This window comes from Delphinus delphis, chromosome 16, assembly GCF_949987515.2.
Source record: "Delphinus delphis chromosome 16, mDelDel1.2, whole genome shotgun sequence".
NCBI lineage: Eukaryota > Metazoa > Chordata > Mammalia > Artiodactyla > Delphinidae > Delphinus > Delphinus delphis.
In genome coordinates this window covers 46018972-46034038 of record NC_082698.1, presented here as the reverse complement: position 1 = coordinate 46034038, position 15067 = coordinate 46018972, and the positions used below count along the sequence as shown (strand labels likewise).

The following is a 15067-nucleotide window of genomic DNA, read 5'->3' as shown; positions in this document are numbered from 1 at the left end:
TTCAGTGATGTAAAAACTTAACAGCCTTCCTGCAGGCTCACAGGTACATGTGCACAGAGGTTCCTGCACCCTGCACAGGTATATTCCCAGCTGCAACATCCCGTCCACAGCCCCAAGGATCCACAGAACCAGAACTGAGCTTCCTTCAAATAGAAGCCCAAATCGAACCTTAAAGTGTATGAATTTGTGTGACTGGGATGCAGAAAAGCATTATCCGAAAAGACAATGGCTAAGAATATTCCGGGAGCAATGGGGGGGGATAGGAAGGAACAGGAGGAAAGTAATGTGAGTTTGCTCTTATTGATCACATATATCACACGTGGCCCCAAAATAACAAGATATAGGTGACAGAGAAGAGTACCAACAGGCAAGCCAACCCCCAACATGCAAAATAATGCCACCCCCTCCTTGTTGTCTCTGAAGGTCCTGAGAGGTAGCCATTGGTACATTCAGGTAAAAATGTAAGGAGGAGTCCTTCCTAGGTTCACAAGAGCAGCCATGAGTTTCCAAATTACTCCTAAGCAGTTCTTCTTGCGGGTAGAGAGAAAACCAGTACCTTGGTTTCCCTTTATAAATTCAGGCAGTCTCCCTGCTTTTATGTTTCTCTGAGTTTTCTTTCCAAAGAGGCCTCTTGAGTCTGCAGGATGAATAGTATGGCATCTGGGGGAAAAGCTGGCCTCATCTTTCTCAAAGCCCTGTTCTCCCTCATTCCCTAAGGACCAGCTCTCTCCTTGTTCTTTTCTTTCTGCTTCTTCCACCTCCTTGTGGGATTTCACTTTCTATTTCTGTTCCTTTTATATCGTTGGACCCCAGGATTCTGTCCTTGGTCTCCATTTCTTATATTTAAGGAGCCTGCAAAATGGCAGGCTGAGCTGGTACAGAAGGGCCCCTTCTGCCTATAAAAACATACACACAAAGAGGAAGGAAATTTTAAACATAGAGTCAAGTTCAAAAGAAAGAAAAGAAATCCCCACATTCCAGAAAAAAAAGGCTGTTCAAAACAGAGCAGTGAGTGGGAGCTAAAGGTATGTCGGACCAGACACAGACTCCAGTGGTTGACAGTGGGCTTTTCCACCCCTGCAAGTTGACAGGATGTAACCTCAGCCCAGCCGAGGTGGGAGATACAGCTAAACACCCCTCACAAAAAAGGAACCTCAGAAGGGTGTCCCAACACTTTTCTAAAAAGGACTAGAAACACTCTTCCCATCAGCCCAGGGGAGCATTAAGGAACCAGGCCATTCACTCAGGGCTGCAGATGGTGGAAAAAAGAGATCCATGAGAAATCTAATTATAAGCTTATGCCACATGTGGATGTAGAATCTGAATGTATACACCTTATCTGTAAAGCAGGAATTCCAAGCCAATAGTTTATTTAAATTGCCTGGGTTAGTAAGATCCGAAGGGCCTCAGCAGAATCAAGTATAAAACCGCTCTCCACAACCCTGAACACACCAAACCCCCAGGGGGAAAACACTCCATTAAAAATGAGCTCACAGTCAAAAAATACAAACAGCACAAGAGATGGCTCACAGGAGGGAAAGCAGCGGATAAAAGAAACAGGTGAATAATATCACAAAGGCTGGAGAAAAGAGATGACTCAAAGAGAAGCCATGAAATAGATGTGTTTAACATTATATAAAAAATAAAAGTACAGGAGAGATACATATAGAAGTTCACAAAGGAGAGATTAGATACAGTGGGGGGGAAAGCACTATTCAAAGAGAAAATAGTTAAGAATATTACAAAATCCAGAAAACACACCATTCTAAAACTCATAGTCAAAAAAGAGATAATAATGGAAATTTTAAAATACTTAGAGCAGGATGATAATAAAGATACTTCATATCAAAACCTCTGGGATACAGCAAAAGCGATGCTTTGAGGGAAATTTATACTTACATCAGAAAAGAGGAAAGACTCAAGATTGATGAGCTAAGTGTAATTTAAAAGTAAGAAAAAAGGACCAAACAATAGACTCAAAGAAAGCAGAAGGAACAGTAAACTCAAAGAAAGTAATAAAGATAAAAACAGCTCTCAGTGAAAGAGAAAGCAAAAAACAATAGAGAAGCTAAATAAAGGAAAAGTTGATTCTTTGAAAAGACTAACAAAATAGACAAGTCTCTGGTAAAACCAATAAAATAAAAAGAGAAGGTCAGAAATAAATAATAATATGAATAAAAAGCTGACATAACTACAATAAAGTAGATGATAAAAGGATAACAAAAACACATCAACCACTTTATGGCAATAAATTTAAAAACAGATTAAAAACAGAAAAATTCTTAGAAAAATATAATTGACTAAAACTGATGTAAGAAGAAATAAAATTTCTGGATAGTCTTATAAATCTTAAACCAAAGTGATAATTTAAAGTCTTCCCACTCGGGGGAAAAACGGGGGATGTCAAGAACATTAAATTTTATAGACATGTTCTACCAAACATTCTAAGAAGTACTCATTTCAGTTGTATACAAAATAAATAAAGGGATATTCCCTCTTCTTCTATACTCCCTTATTTATTCTCTGAAGCCAGTGTAACTTTAATATCCAAACCAGACTAGGACATACAAAGAAAAACTACAGGCCCGGGCTTCCCTGGTGGCGCCAGTGGTTGAGAGTCCGCCTGCTGATGCAGGGGACACGGGTTCATGCCCCGGTCCGGGAAGATCCCACATGCCACGGAGCGGCTGGGCCCGTGAGCCATGGCTGCTGAGGCTGCGCGTCCGGAGCCTGTGCTCCGCAAAGGGAGAGGCCACAGCAGTGAGAGGCCCACGTACCGGAAAAAAAAAAAAAAAAAAAACTACAGGCCCATTTAACTCATGCATATATATCCAAAAATCCTAAATGAAATACTAGCAAACAAATTCTAACAGAATATAAAAGAAATAATACACCCATGATCAATTCAGGTTTATCTAAGAATGCAAAGTATTTTAATATTAGAAGATATCTAAATGTCATTTACTCATCAACAGCCTAAAGAATAAAAATAATAGGATCATTCTAATCATTAAAATCACTAAAATACATTCAAAAAATTCAACAGTCATTCATAATTTTAAAAAACTCATAGTAAAATGGAATTAGAAAAGAACTTAGCTTGACAAAAATCTACAAAAACATACAATATACATCATCCTAAATAGGTAAATGTTGGAAATGTTTTCTATCCTTTAAAATCAGGGTAAGGGGACTTCCCTGGCGGTCCAGTGGTTAAGAATCTGCCTTCCAATGCAGGGGACCCGGGTTCAATCCCTGGTCGGGGAACTGAGATCCCACATGTGCGGGGCAACTAAGCCCATGCGCTCTAGAGCCCGCGCGCCACAACTAGAGAGAAGCCCGCGTGCCGCAGCTAAGACCCGACGCAGCCAAAAATAAATAAATAAATATTTAAAAAATAAAGCTAAAATAAAATCAGGGTTAAGGAGACGATAGGCAGTATTATCACTTCTATTCTTCATTCCACTAGAGGTTCTAGCCTGTCCAATAAGAAGGAAAAAAGAAAGGCTTACTCAAGTAAATAAAATTATCATTGTTTGTAGACAGTATGATTGTCTACATAGAAAACTCAAAAGAATCTACAATTAATAGAAATCATAAGAAACGGTCAAGGTAGCTTATATAAAATCAATATATAAAAGTCATCTTCATTTTATACAGCAATAAAATCACAATGTGAAATACACAACTTACAATAGAAACTTGCAATAAGTTTAACAAAAGACATGCAGAGCCATGCACAGATAATAATAAACTATACTTAAAGACATTGAAGAAGATCTAAATAAAGGAGAGGTATTTCAATATAATAAATAGGAAGGCGTCAGAAAGATTCAGTTTTCCGCAAATCGATTTCTAGATTCAATGCAACTCCGGCGAAATATTCAATGGGTGAACTTCTGTTTCTGATAACGGTAGAGTAGTTTAATTCAGACTATGCTTCCCACATAAGACATCTTTAAAAATCTGTCACATATGTTTTTTTAAATCTTCTTGAAAAATCAAGAAAAGAGCTAACTGGATTAAGATCAGGAAGAGGATGAGAGTAAGCATAGCACTGGAGATACTTTTTCTCTGGAACTATCTAGTGATATTGAATAGGCAACCTAGAAGATGAGATGCAATTTGGAGTTTGCAGAGTTAGGCTTAACAAAAATTGGAGTCTAACACCACCAAGGGGGGGAAGCCTGGTAATCTACAATCCTCATTGGGTTAGGATCCAAAAAGACTGCACCACAGAAATGAGGAAAAAATATAAATAAACCAACCTCCACATGGACTGCAGCCCAGTTTCAGGCCATCTGGATGGCTCAGAAAATCTCAAGTCCTGAAATTGTATTAAGATGATCCTGGGTCGCTGGTGCCACCAGGACCTGGCAAGAAGTGAAAAATAAAGTCATCTATAGAGGAAAATAACATCTTTCTTGGCCTCAACTTATTTCGACAAATAATTTTTCTAGTACAATGTCCAGTACACAATTAAAGGAAACCAAGCACTCTAGGAGACAAGACAAAATGACAGAAACTAGCAGAAATAACAACAGAAACAGACACATGGGGTCTCTAGAGAATGGAATTCCCAAACACAGACTATAAAACAAGTATTTTTACTATGATTAAGAAGCTAAAACCAAACTGAAAAACTTGGCAAGAAACTGAACTCTAAAAAGTGGCACAGCAAATTTGAAAAGGGACCAAACTAAAATTCTTGAATTGAAAAATAAATAACTGAAATAACCAGATTAATGGTTTTGATAGTATTTAAGACACAACTGCAGAAAAATTAGTAAAATGGATTACAGGTAAAAATGAATGAATGAATCAATCAATCAATCCATGAATACACACATACACACAATCCCAAAAGAAGCACGGAAGAAAGAAAGAGAGAAAAACACAGGAGAGAAGAGACTGTGCGAAGAATACAGCAGGAATACAGTGAGAATACATTGAGAAAGTCTTACGTACATTTAACTGGAGTCCCTGAAAAGTGAGAAAATGGGACAGAAGCAATATGTGAAGAGATAATGGCTCAAAATTTTCCGAAAACAGGTGAAGGATTTAAATTCAAAGTTTTAAGTGTCCCAACAAACCCCAGGCAGGATCAATAAAAAGACATCTATGTAAACCTTACAAAGGTTTCCAGTCCATGCTACACGCCTGACTTGCCTGGGAAGGTTACTTGACACCTCTGACGCTCAGTTTTGTAAATACAAATTACAGCCTATTTCATAGAAACGGTAAAATGATTAAACGAGATAACACGGAAGGTGCTTAGCTTGTCGCCTGACACATACTTTCTGTAACTAGCTGTAAACGTTGGCTATTGTTGTTATTTATCATTAACACTTGCCGTACCAAGTTGAAATTCCGTGTTTACCGGGCTGCGCCAGTGACGAGAGCAAGTGGCCTTTTTGCACCCCAGCAGAGGGCACACAGTAGTTGGTGCAGGCATTCAAGAAGGGAGACTCCTCACCCCCAGTCCCTACGCCAGGCACTTGGCAGAGGACTTGGGGTGCAGGGGATCTTCGAGCTCCATGCCCACCCTTCGTGGCCCTGCCCACCCACGCACGACCACGCCCATTCCCAAGGGCCTGAAAAGCAGTTACCTAGCAGCGTGTACTGCCCCGTAACCCCAGCAGGAGGCCCGGCCACGCCCAGGAACGCGTTGGTCATCATGCCCTAGGGGCCATACAGCTCAGTCGGCCTGTCAGTGGAGCACCGCACCTACCGCTTGGAGGGCCTGTTAGGTAGGCAGCTGAGCGCCAAAGGGCCACCCAGTTGAGTGCGCCCAGGTACACCGCAGCCTCTGAGCATCTGTGCCGGCTGTGCCCTCTGCCTAGACTTCCTTCATTCCTCAGACCTAGACCGAGTGCCACTTCCTCTGGAAAGTCGGCCCTAAGCCCCACAGCTGCAGGATGTTTTAGCATCTTCTTCTGGCTTCTGCTGCCTCAATATTAGAGCAGGAAGAAACATACACTGTGAGCCCACTGGGTGCTGGGTAGTAAATGCAAATTACCTGGATAGAAAATATTACATACCCTGCTTTACACATTGGGAAACTGAGAAGCAGGAATATTAAGTGACTTTTCCAAGGTACGTGGCTGAAAAATGGCAGAGAGTCTGTCCCTTGATCATCCATTCATGCAACAAACCTTCACTGAGCAAGTAATATGTGTTGGACACTCTTCCAGGTACTGGGGACACACTGGTGAACATGATACGTGTCCTTGAAGTGACTGTGTCATTGTTGACTGCTAACTGACAGCTGTGCCAAGGCTCTGACACAGGAGCGTAATCATAGTGGGACCTGCCACTGGCCATAATTGGAGGGGAGAGGACAGAGATCTGGAAAGGTTTACTTGCCTGAATTACATCTGAGTTGAGCTTTAAAGAATGAGGAGAAGCTAACCAGGTAAAGGAAGAAAGAGCACTCCAGGTAGGGGGACTAATATCTGCAAAGGCTGGAAGCATGAACAAATGACCTATGTATTTGTTGAACTGATGGGAAGATGAGGCTAGAGAGGTGGACAGGGGCCAGATCCTGCAGGGCTATGTAGTATTAGACAGGGGAAATAAACTGTGGCTGCTGTGAGTAGAACAGATTAGAGGGGGCCAAGAATGGAAGCAGGGAGACAAGGGATGGTTGTGGTGGTCCAGGGGAGAGATGATAGTAGCTTGGACCAGGACAGCCTTAAAGGGGTAGTGGATTAAAGTAAAAGTAACAGTACTCCCTAAGAGGATGGAGATGGGAGGCGAGGTTCAGGGGGCTGTGCTCCAGATCCAGTGTCTGGCTAGAAAACCCTAGAGTTTACAAAAACACTGTTTGAACTAATAAAAAAAATCAGCACAGTTTAACTATACAAAATCAACACACAGGACTTCCCTGGTGGCGCAGTGGTTAAGAATCCGTCTGCCAATGCAGGGGACACGGGTTCAAGCCCTGGTCCGGGAAGATCCCACATGCTGCGGAGCAACTAAGCCCGTGCACGACAACTACTGAGCCTGCGTGCCTACAGCCCGTGCTCCACAACAAAGAGTAGCCCCCGCTCGCCACAACTGAAGCCCACGCGCAGCAACGAAGACCCAGTGCAGCCAAAATGTAATTAATTAATTTAAAAATATCAACACACAAAAATCAATTGTAATTCTGTAACTAACAATGAACCATCTCAAAAGGAAGTTAACAATTCCATTTACAATAGCATCTAAAAGAACAAAACACATATGAACAGATCTAACCAAGGAGGTGCAAATCTTATACACTGAAAACTACAAAAATTGCTAAAAGAAATCAAAGAAAACCTAAGTAAATGGAAAAATATACCATGTGCATGGATTGAAAGACTTAATATTGTTAGATGACAATACTTCCCAAAGCAGTATACAGATTCAATGCAATTCCTATCAAAATCTCAATGGTAGTGTTTTTGCAGAAATGGAAAAACTCATCCTAAAATTCATAGGTAATTTCAAGGGACTGAGACTAGCCCAAACAATCTCAAGAAAGAACAAAGTTGGAGGTATCACACTTGCTGATTTCATAACTTACTCAAAGTTATAGTAATCAAAATAGTGTGGTACTGTCATAAGGATAAGTATATAGACCAACGGAATAGAATCGAGAGTCTAGAAGTAAACCATCACCTTTATAGTCAATTGACTTTTGTCGTGAGAGTCAGGACTGCTCAATGCATTAAGAACATTCTCTTTAACAATTTGTCCTGGGGAAAGTGGATATCTACATGAATATCTTTTGAATGAAGTTAGACCCTTATACCATATATAAAAATTAACTCAAAATTGATCAGAGGTCTAAATTTAGAAACTAAAAAACTCTTAGAGGGAAACATAGGGGCAATTCTGAATGACCTTAGATTTGGCAAGTATGTCTTGAACACCAAAAGCATTGGCAACAAAACAAAAATCAGAACAACTGAAATTCATTACAGTTAAAAACTTTTGTGCATCGAAGGACACTACTAAAAAAGTGAAAAGACAATCTATAGAATGGGAGAAAAGATTTGCAGATCATATATCTGCAGTCAGGACCTCTCATTGTCATTGGGATGCTTAATAGGCATCTCGGACCAATATGTCCAAAATATCTAAACCAGACTCCTAATACTCACCAGTCCCTCCTGCATTTTTTCCATCTCAGTTCATAGCAGTGCCATTCTTTCACTTACTCAAGCCAAAAACCTTGCAGGCATCTTTCTCTACTCTCTTTCCCTCACACTCCCCATCTAGTCTAGCAGCACATTCTGTTGGCTCTATCTTCAAAGCATCCCGACAGAATTCAACCATGCCTTAACCTCCCTGCCACCACCCTCGGTCTCTTTGTCCAAGCCACCGTCAGTCATCTCTTGCTTGGATCACCGCCCTGGCTTTCTCACTGAGCCCACTGCGACCACCTTGTCCCCTGCAGTATGTTCTCAAAGCCAGGTGATGCCATTAAACCTGAGTCAGAGCATGGCCCTTGCCTCTGAGAACATTCTGGTTGCTCCTACAGTGGCCTGCCAGGCTCCTGATGACTTCCCTGACCTCATCTCCCCCTGTTGCTACTTACTCTCTCGGACCAGGGCTTGAACCCGTGTCCCCTGCATTAGCAGGCAGATTCTTAACCACTGCGCCACCAGGGAAGTCCCTGGTCTTTTCTCTTTACTCTCTCAGCCTTCAGGTCTTTCTCAAAAGTCACCTTCACAGACAGGTCTTCCTTGAGCATCTCCATTGACAATGTCGACACTTCCCTCAGTCTCCCTCTTCCTTATCTCCCTTCCCTCCTCTTTTATTTCTTCCTAGCGCTCATTGGTATCCAACATAACATATATTTCACCTATTTCTCTTGTTATCCTTCTCTCCTACCGGGATGAATGCTTCAGGGGCTTAGGGATTCTTGTCTGTTCTGTTCTCTGCTCTGTCCCAGGGTCTGGAACTGTGCCTGGCATATCTGAAGGACTGATAAATACTAGTTAAAATGAACCTGCGTGGAGCGAATGCTGGAACCACAGAAGGTGAGACTGGAAGAAGCAAGGAAAGTCAGAACCAGGCAGACCACAGGATATGGGCAGTGGTCCCTCTGAGGGCTGCAACGGTAGGAGAGAATCTGGAGGTACAGAAGGCAAGTGAGATGAGGAGTTCAAGAAGAAAATAGCTAATAGGCACCAAACTGTTAGCAGGAGTTATCTCTAGAAAAAGATAAATCCATGGTTGATGAAGGACATAGAGTGTTCCCAAAGACCTGTGATGGGAGGGGAAGTTGGCACAGTAACTTTGGGGGGCAACCTGGCAGTGTCTTAAAATTTAACTGTATACTGTAGAATCCAGCTACTCCATTTCTCAGTTTCATAAATATATAAAAACTCGCACATGTACATGGAAACATGCCCATGAAGATTTTCTGCATTCCTTGGTCATCTTGAAAAATTGGAAACGACCGGAAAAAGGAATGACTGGCTATGTCGCAGTACATCTGTCACATGAAACGCAACACGGCAGATCTGTGTGTACTGATGGGGCTGGATTGCCACAGCCATTGTGTTAAAGGAATAAAGCATATTCCGGAATTTTATGCACACTATGATCTCACTTCCACTGAAAAAGACAAAAGGAGGGGGAGGGGAAGAATTATAGGCGATTTTAAAATCTGTGTCCTTTTCTGTAATTTTTAAGGTTTTTAAGAACTCATCAGTCTGCATTACATTTATAATCTGATAAAGTTTTAGAGTTTAAAATATGTTTTTACCAGCACAAGTGTTTTAAGAAGCAAGAAAGGAGATAGATCAGAGCATGAATCTGCTGGAAGGGTGGGGGAGAACTGGGTGAGCCACTGAATGTGCTAATGGGTCTTCGCCTCTGACGATGCAAGTTCAGGAGAAGGTGGGCAGAGGCTCCAACTGCAGGAGGTAAAGGAGTGGTAGAGATGAGGAAATAAAGAGCCCAGGCAGCTCTTCCCACAGTAGGGGAGGGGAAGGCGTATTTTAAGAGGATCAAGGGGAGAATTTTTATGATTGAAGGAGACTTGAGTATTGCAAGGTATCAGCAGGTGGTTGATTTTTAAAGTTAGCTTTGTATATCCCTGAATGGTAGTTCATATAATACTGGCAGCCAACATTTACTGAGGGCTGGTGACAAATGCTGGGGTGTTAACAGAAGCAAAGCAGGGAGCATCTGCTCCCCTTTCTCTGTTCAACACTCCCCCCATCATTTTAGACCCAACTAACATCACACCAAGCACAGAGTGGTGCATTTGCAGGCTCTCATTTGTAAAATCTGCCTCTGAGTTCTGTGCATTTCTTTAAAAATCATAGCCCTTTTATCATTTCCCGAAACCCTGCTGGCTTTGGAAATATGCCTGATCTCTCCTGAATTTACCATGCCTTAAGCAATCTGAAAAGTTTATTTCTTTCTTTATTACCCATGAATTATAATAGCTTAGCAAAAGTGTCCTGCCTATGGCCTCAATACTGATGAAATTAAACTAACTAATGCTGAACAAGAAGTGTTAATTTCCCTCGCCATGGTTGTGCCTTGCCTGCTGTACTTAAGTCTGCCAAATGACCTGCTAAAAAGGAAAAGACTCATAAGAATAGAATCCATCCTTATTTAGCTAAGTTGCTCTGTGTACCATCCCCCTGTCCCTAGCTATGCATTAGCTACACACGTTAATAGTCATTGGCTTTGCATCTGTGCCGAGCAGAGGAGGGGGAGATGCCTGTCTGTTTGCCTTGACTTCCTAACCAGGAACATGTAAATCATTTGCAGGTGGCACACGATTCCACCAGTACTGAGAAGAGGGAGGCTTTTCCATAACCCTCCAGTTCACCCAGATCCCCCTTGAAGAATGAGATGCCACTTCAAAGAGTCAGGTTTTCTGCGGGTGGCCTTACAGCTTCTGGTTGATTTATGCTGGAGTTTAGCCACTGCCTTTGCAAAGACTTTGTTGCATGGAGTATATTTATCTGACCTTTCTTTGAATAGACAACCCATAGCAGCTCATAGGAAAAAAATGTGTCCTCCATATAGAGAGGTGGCATTTGGATGAGCTGCAGGAATTCTGGTGCTTCTCCGAGTTTGATCCCTTAAGCCTGCACTGGCCGCCCTGCAGCTGGGCTCAACACATCCTGGAGTGGTGAGAAGGGGACAGGCATCCTGAGGATGAGTAGATGAAGTAGACTCAGAGGTGGCCTATCGCTTTGGTAAGACTCAGATTTACGTCACTCGGGGTCCAAAAGAATCGTTGGAGGTGCCCAGCGCCATTAGGAGCTTGTTTATTCAACAAGCTGTATTAACACCAGGCCCAGGGTGGGGCGGGGGGGAGGGTGGACTGTGGTCAGTGAAGGAGACACGGGGCTTTGTAAGGCAAAATGAGGACTGACATGGTATGATGAGGAGGATTTCTTCCTGTGGGACGTCATTTGCTCAGATGTTGAGGTATATTCCCATTTTTGGCACTGCCGCCACCTCCATAGGGTGGGTTATTCGGTGGATTAAACCCTATTTCTTAGGTAAACCTTGCCACGAAATAGTGCTGCTGTTCTCATAAAACAAACTCCAAACGCAGATGTTACATGAGGCTTGGTGAGATGTGCTCTGCAGGGAAAGGGCCATAGCAGGCTGTGGGGTACACACCTTCCCGGGTCTCCTTCTACAGAGCCCCTCCTCCCTTACACTCCCGGTCACAGGGACCGGCCCCAGGTGGAACCTGCACCCCTTCTCTCCAGAACCCCCAGGATTTAGAGAGCTGGTATTATGTGTTATCAGAATAGAGGTAGCACCTTGCCCCCAGAGGTGGGGTGTAAGGTGGGCACGGAGAAGCTGTTTTGTTCCTGATTTCTCCCAATCAAATTGAAGTACATGTCCCAGGAGCGTCTTCAGACAATGCAACGCCAAGGTCATGGAGGCCAAATCGCCTCCTACCTACCAGCTTGCAGCTTTTCCCTCTCTGGCTATAACTCCCCTCTCCAGAGGGGGCGCTGCTGGGGGAGTATCTGATCCCCAGAATTCTCTGCCCACAAACTGCCTTCATGCCTCCCCGGACGATTCACTGGCCATTCCAAACTGGGTGGACTGCTTCATTTAAACAAGTCACTGGTCCAAACTGAGTGCCTTCCTCTAAAGATGTTTAAGAACAAGACACTTAAATAGGATACAATAACATAAATATGCCAAAGAAAAAGATGCCGGTGTTCTGTAGAGAGAGGTGTTAGCAGCAGTCACAGGGACAATTAGGGCCACCACTGGGTACCCAAGGAGCACTATCTTGTTAATGGAGATCCTCGCTGAGTTGCTTTTTGAAGTTCCTTTCCAGAAGTGAAATTAAAATCACGCAATTAAAATGTTCACAGTTGGGGCTGGATGTTCTTGAACTGATTGAAAGAGAAGAAGTGGACATGGCAACATTTTGAAACAGCAATTGTCTCTGTAATTAAATGCAATTAACTGACATAGCTGTCTGCTTTTCTCCACATAGGACTGATTGAAATGCTAAGACTTTAAAAAACATGCCCACCATCTGATTTCTCTTTCCATTCTAACCACAATTCTCACCAACGAATGAAGACTGCCAAAGGTGGTGATTTAGTGAACCAACCCTAACACTGAGGTTATAGGGTGAACATATCAGGAAACGTGGGGAGAAACGTGTTGGAGAAAACAGAGCTCCAGGCTGTCCCATGCACATCATTTCTCCTAAACCCATATAGCCTTGCATTTCCACAATAGAGAATAAATCTAACAATTTTCCCATAGCTGATCTCTAGGAAAGGAGCTGTTGAATGTAAGTAATAACCAAAATGCAGATTCCAAAGGGGAGAATAAAAATTTAGTCCATTAGCTTTAAAAAAAATTTTTCCCTGATTTTTATAGAAAATCTAGAATATGCTAAAAGAATTTTTTTTAAGTTTCTCATAATCTCACCACAGAGAGATAATCACTGGATATTTTCTTTTTTCCTAATATATACACATGAATTGCACTGAATACATATTTTTATTGATTGATTGATTGATTGATTGATTTAGGCTGCGCTGGCTCTTCATTGCTGTGCGCGGGCTTTCTGTAGCTGCACTGAGCAAGGGCTACTCTTCATTGAGGTGCACATGCTTCTCATTACAGTGACTTCTCTTGTGGCAGAGCACGGGCTCTAGGAGAACAAGCTCAGTAGTTGTGGCGCGTGGGCTCTAGAGCGCACTGGCTTTGGTAGTTGTATCGCACGATCTTCGTTGCTCCGCAGCACATGGGATCTTCCCAGACCAGGGATCAAACCCGTGTCCCCTGCATTGGCAGGTGGATTCTTAACCACTGGACCACTGGGGAAGTCCCTGAATACACATTTTAATATATATTATACATGTACCCTGACTTTTTGCTTATATTACAAATATTTTTCTTGCTATTAAAAATTTATAAACATTTTTGAAATGTCCAAATAAAATCTCATCATATGCATTTGCCACCATTTACTTGACCATCTTCTTATTATTGGGCATGTAAGTTATTCACAGTATTTTGCTATTATAATAGTACAGAAAGGAATATGTTGTTGCAAAAGTCTGCCTTGTTGCAAAAGTCTGTATTTCTGATTTTTTCCTTAGGGAGCTTTCTTATAAGTGCAATTTCCTGGGCCAGAGATTAGAATCATTTTTTAATTCTAATTTTTGTGAGGCATTTGAGGCTTTTCGTATGTACTTCCAAACTGCCCTCTAGAAAGGTGACCAGTTTATATTTCCATCATCAGGGTAAGACTTTACCTAATTCTGTATATCCCCTCCAACACTGAGCATCACCTCTATAAGAAAGGCTCAAAACTATTCCTAGAGAAAGCTCATATTTTCACTGATCATATGGCTCTGGGGCAAATCACAACCAAAACCAAAATTTTTCAGGTCTCTGGCTGTGCTTCCCAGCAAAGGGGAGGACACATCGGGGCCAGTACCAGGTGGGCACCCACCAGGGATGTTGAGTTACAGCCATGAACAACTGGAGAGCAGACCAGTCGCTGCCATCCATGAAGACACCTGCATATCAGGTTCATCTGTCCCCGTGGCACCCACGTCCTTCCCCATCTTTTCCAGCTGTGTTGGCTAAAGATGGACACCAGGCCATCCTAGAGAAGATAGAAGACTGGAATGTGGTGGAACTCGTGGTGAATGGAGAAGTTGTCTTCCACTGCAACATCAAAGACTTGGAGTTTGGTAAGCCCTTCCCACCAGCATTTTGCCTTCTCTGGGGCATTTCCATTTCTAGTTGAAGTGGTCGATGTGTCCTGCCCGTATTCAAATTGGGTTTCTTTCTGAGTTTTAAATTCTTACTCAAAGCCCCATGCTCTGTGGCACATGAATGAGCGCATCCTAAACCATACACAGTAAAGTGCTTGATGCTCTGGGCTTCCTCCCAGAACGCTGGAAACAGAAGAGGGATGGAAAGAAAATGAAGTTTTTGCTCTAGACGTCAAATGGGACTGTGCAAATTTAGGGAGAATAGGTTGTTTAGTAGTTTTTCATTTTAATAATGTGTGTTTTATTATTATTTACCTTGAAAATGGTTTTTGTTCTGTTTGATTATTCTATCTAGGCTAGCTAAGACGATCAGAGTTGATATGCCAGCAGTGTGTGGCATCATCAGCTACGTTCTATGGATTTCTTTGCCTCAGAGAGCTTCTGGCTCAGCAGGCTGGCATCATGCATGCCTCACTGTATGCTCAATGTAAAAGCTTTCCCAATCCACTAATACTCTACAAAGGCTGGGACCTTTGGAAATGCTCTCCTAGTGGAAGCCGTATGTTTGTCTTATATAACGTGACATGGTATATAAAGCTGGCTAAAAGAAAATTATACCTATTTCCCCAGGAGGCGATGGTAAACTAGACCCATGGTGCAAAGAGGCCAGGAGAGCTGTACTAAATGCCTACTGATCTCTTCATTGGAACAGGCATCTGAAGTCAGCAGAAGAGCAGGTGCCTCCCGCCATTCTGCAGTACAAGCAAAAGCGGCCATTCCGGGCCGTGGATGCTGGGCTCAGGCAAGTCAACGCACCCTGTCCTTCAGCCTGCACAGCCAGGTTTCTC

The 15067-nt window shown here is 42.6% G+C and overlaps 1 protein-coding gene across 1 annotated transcript; it reads left to right on the top strand.

Moving 5' to 3' along the window:
• The first annotated feature begins 5245 nt into the window (after positions 1-5245).
• C16H10orf53 (chromosome 16 C10orf53 homolog) lies at positions 5246-14914 on the top strand. The gene is given in 4 exon segments (XM_060033472.1): positions 5246-5270; positions 5592-5750; positions 14076-14195; positions 14850-14914. Coding segments are annotated over 4 exon segments (369 nt in total).
• The last annotated feature ends 153 nt before the right edge of the window (positions 14915-15067 follow it).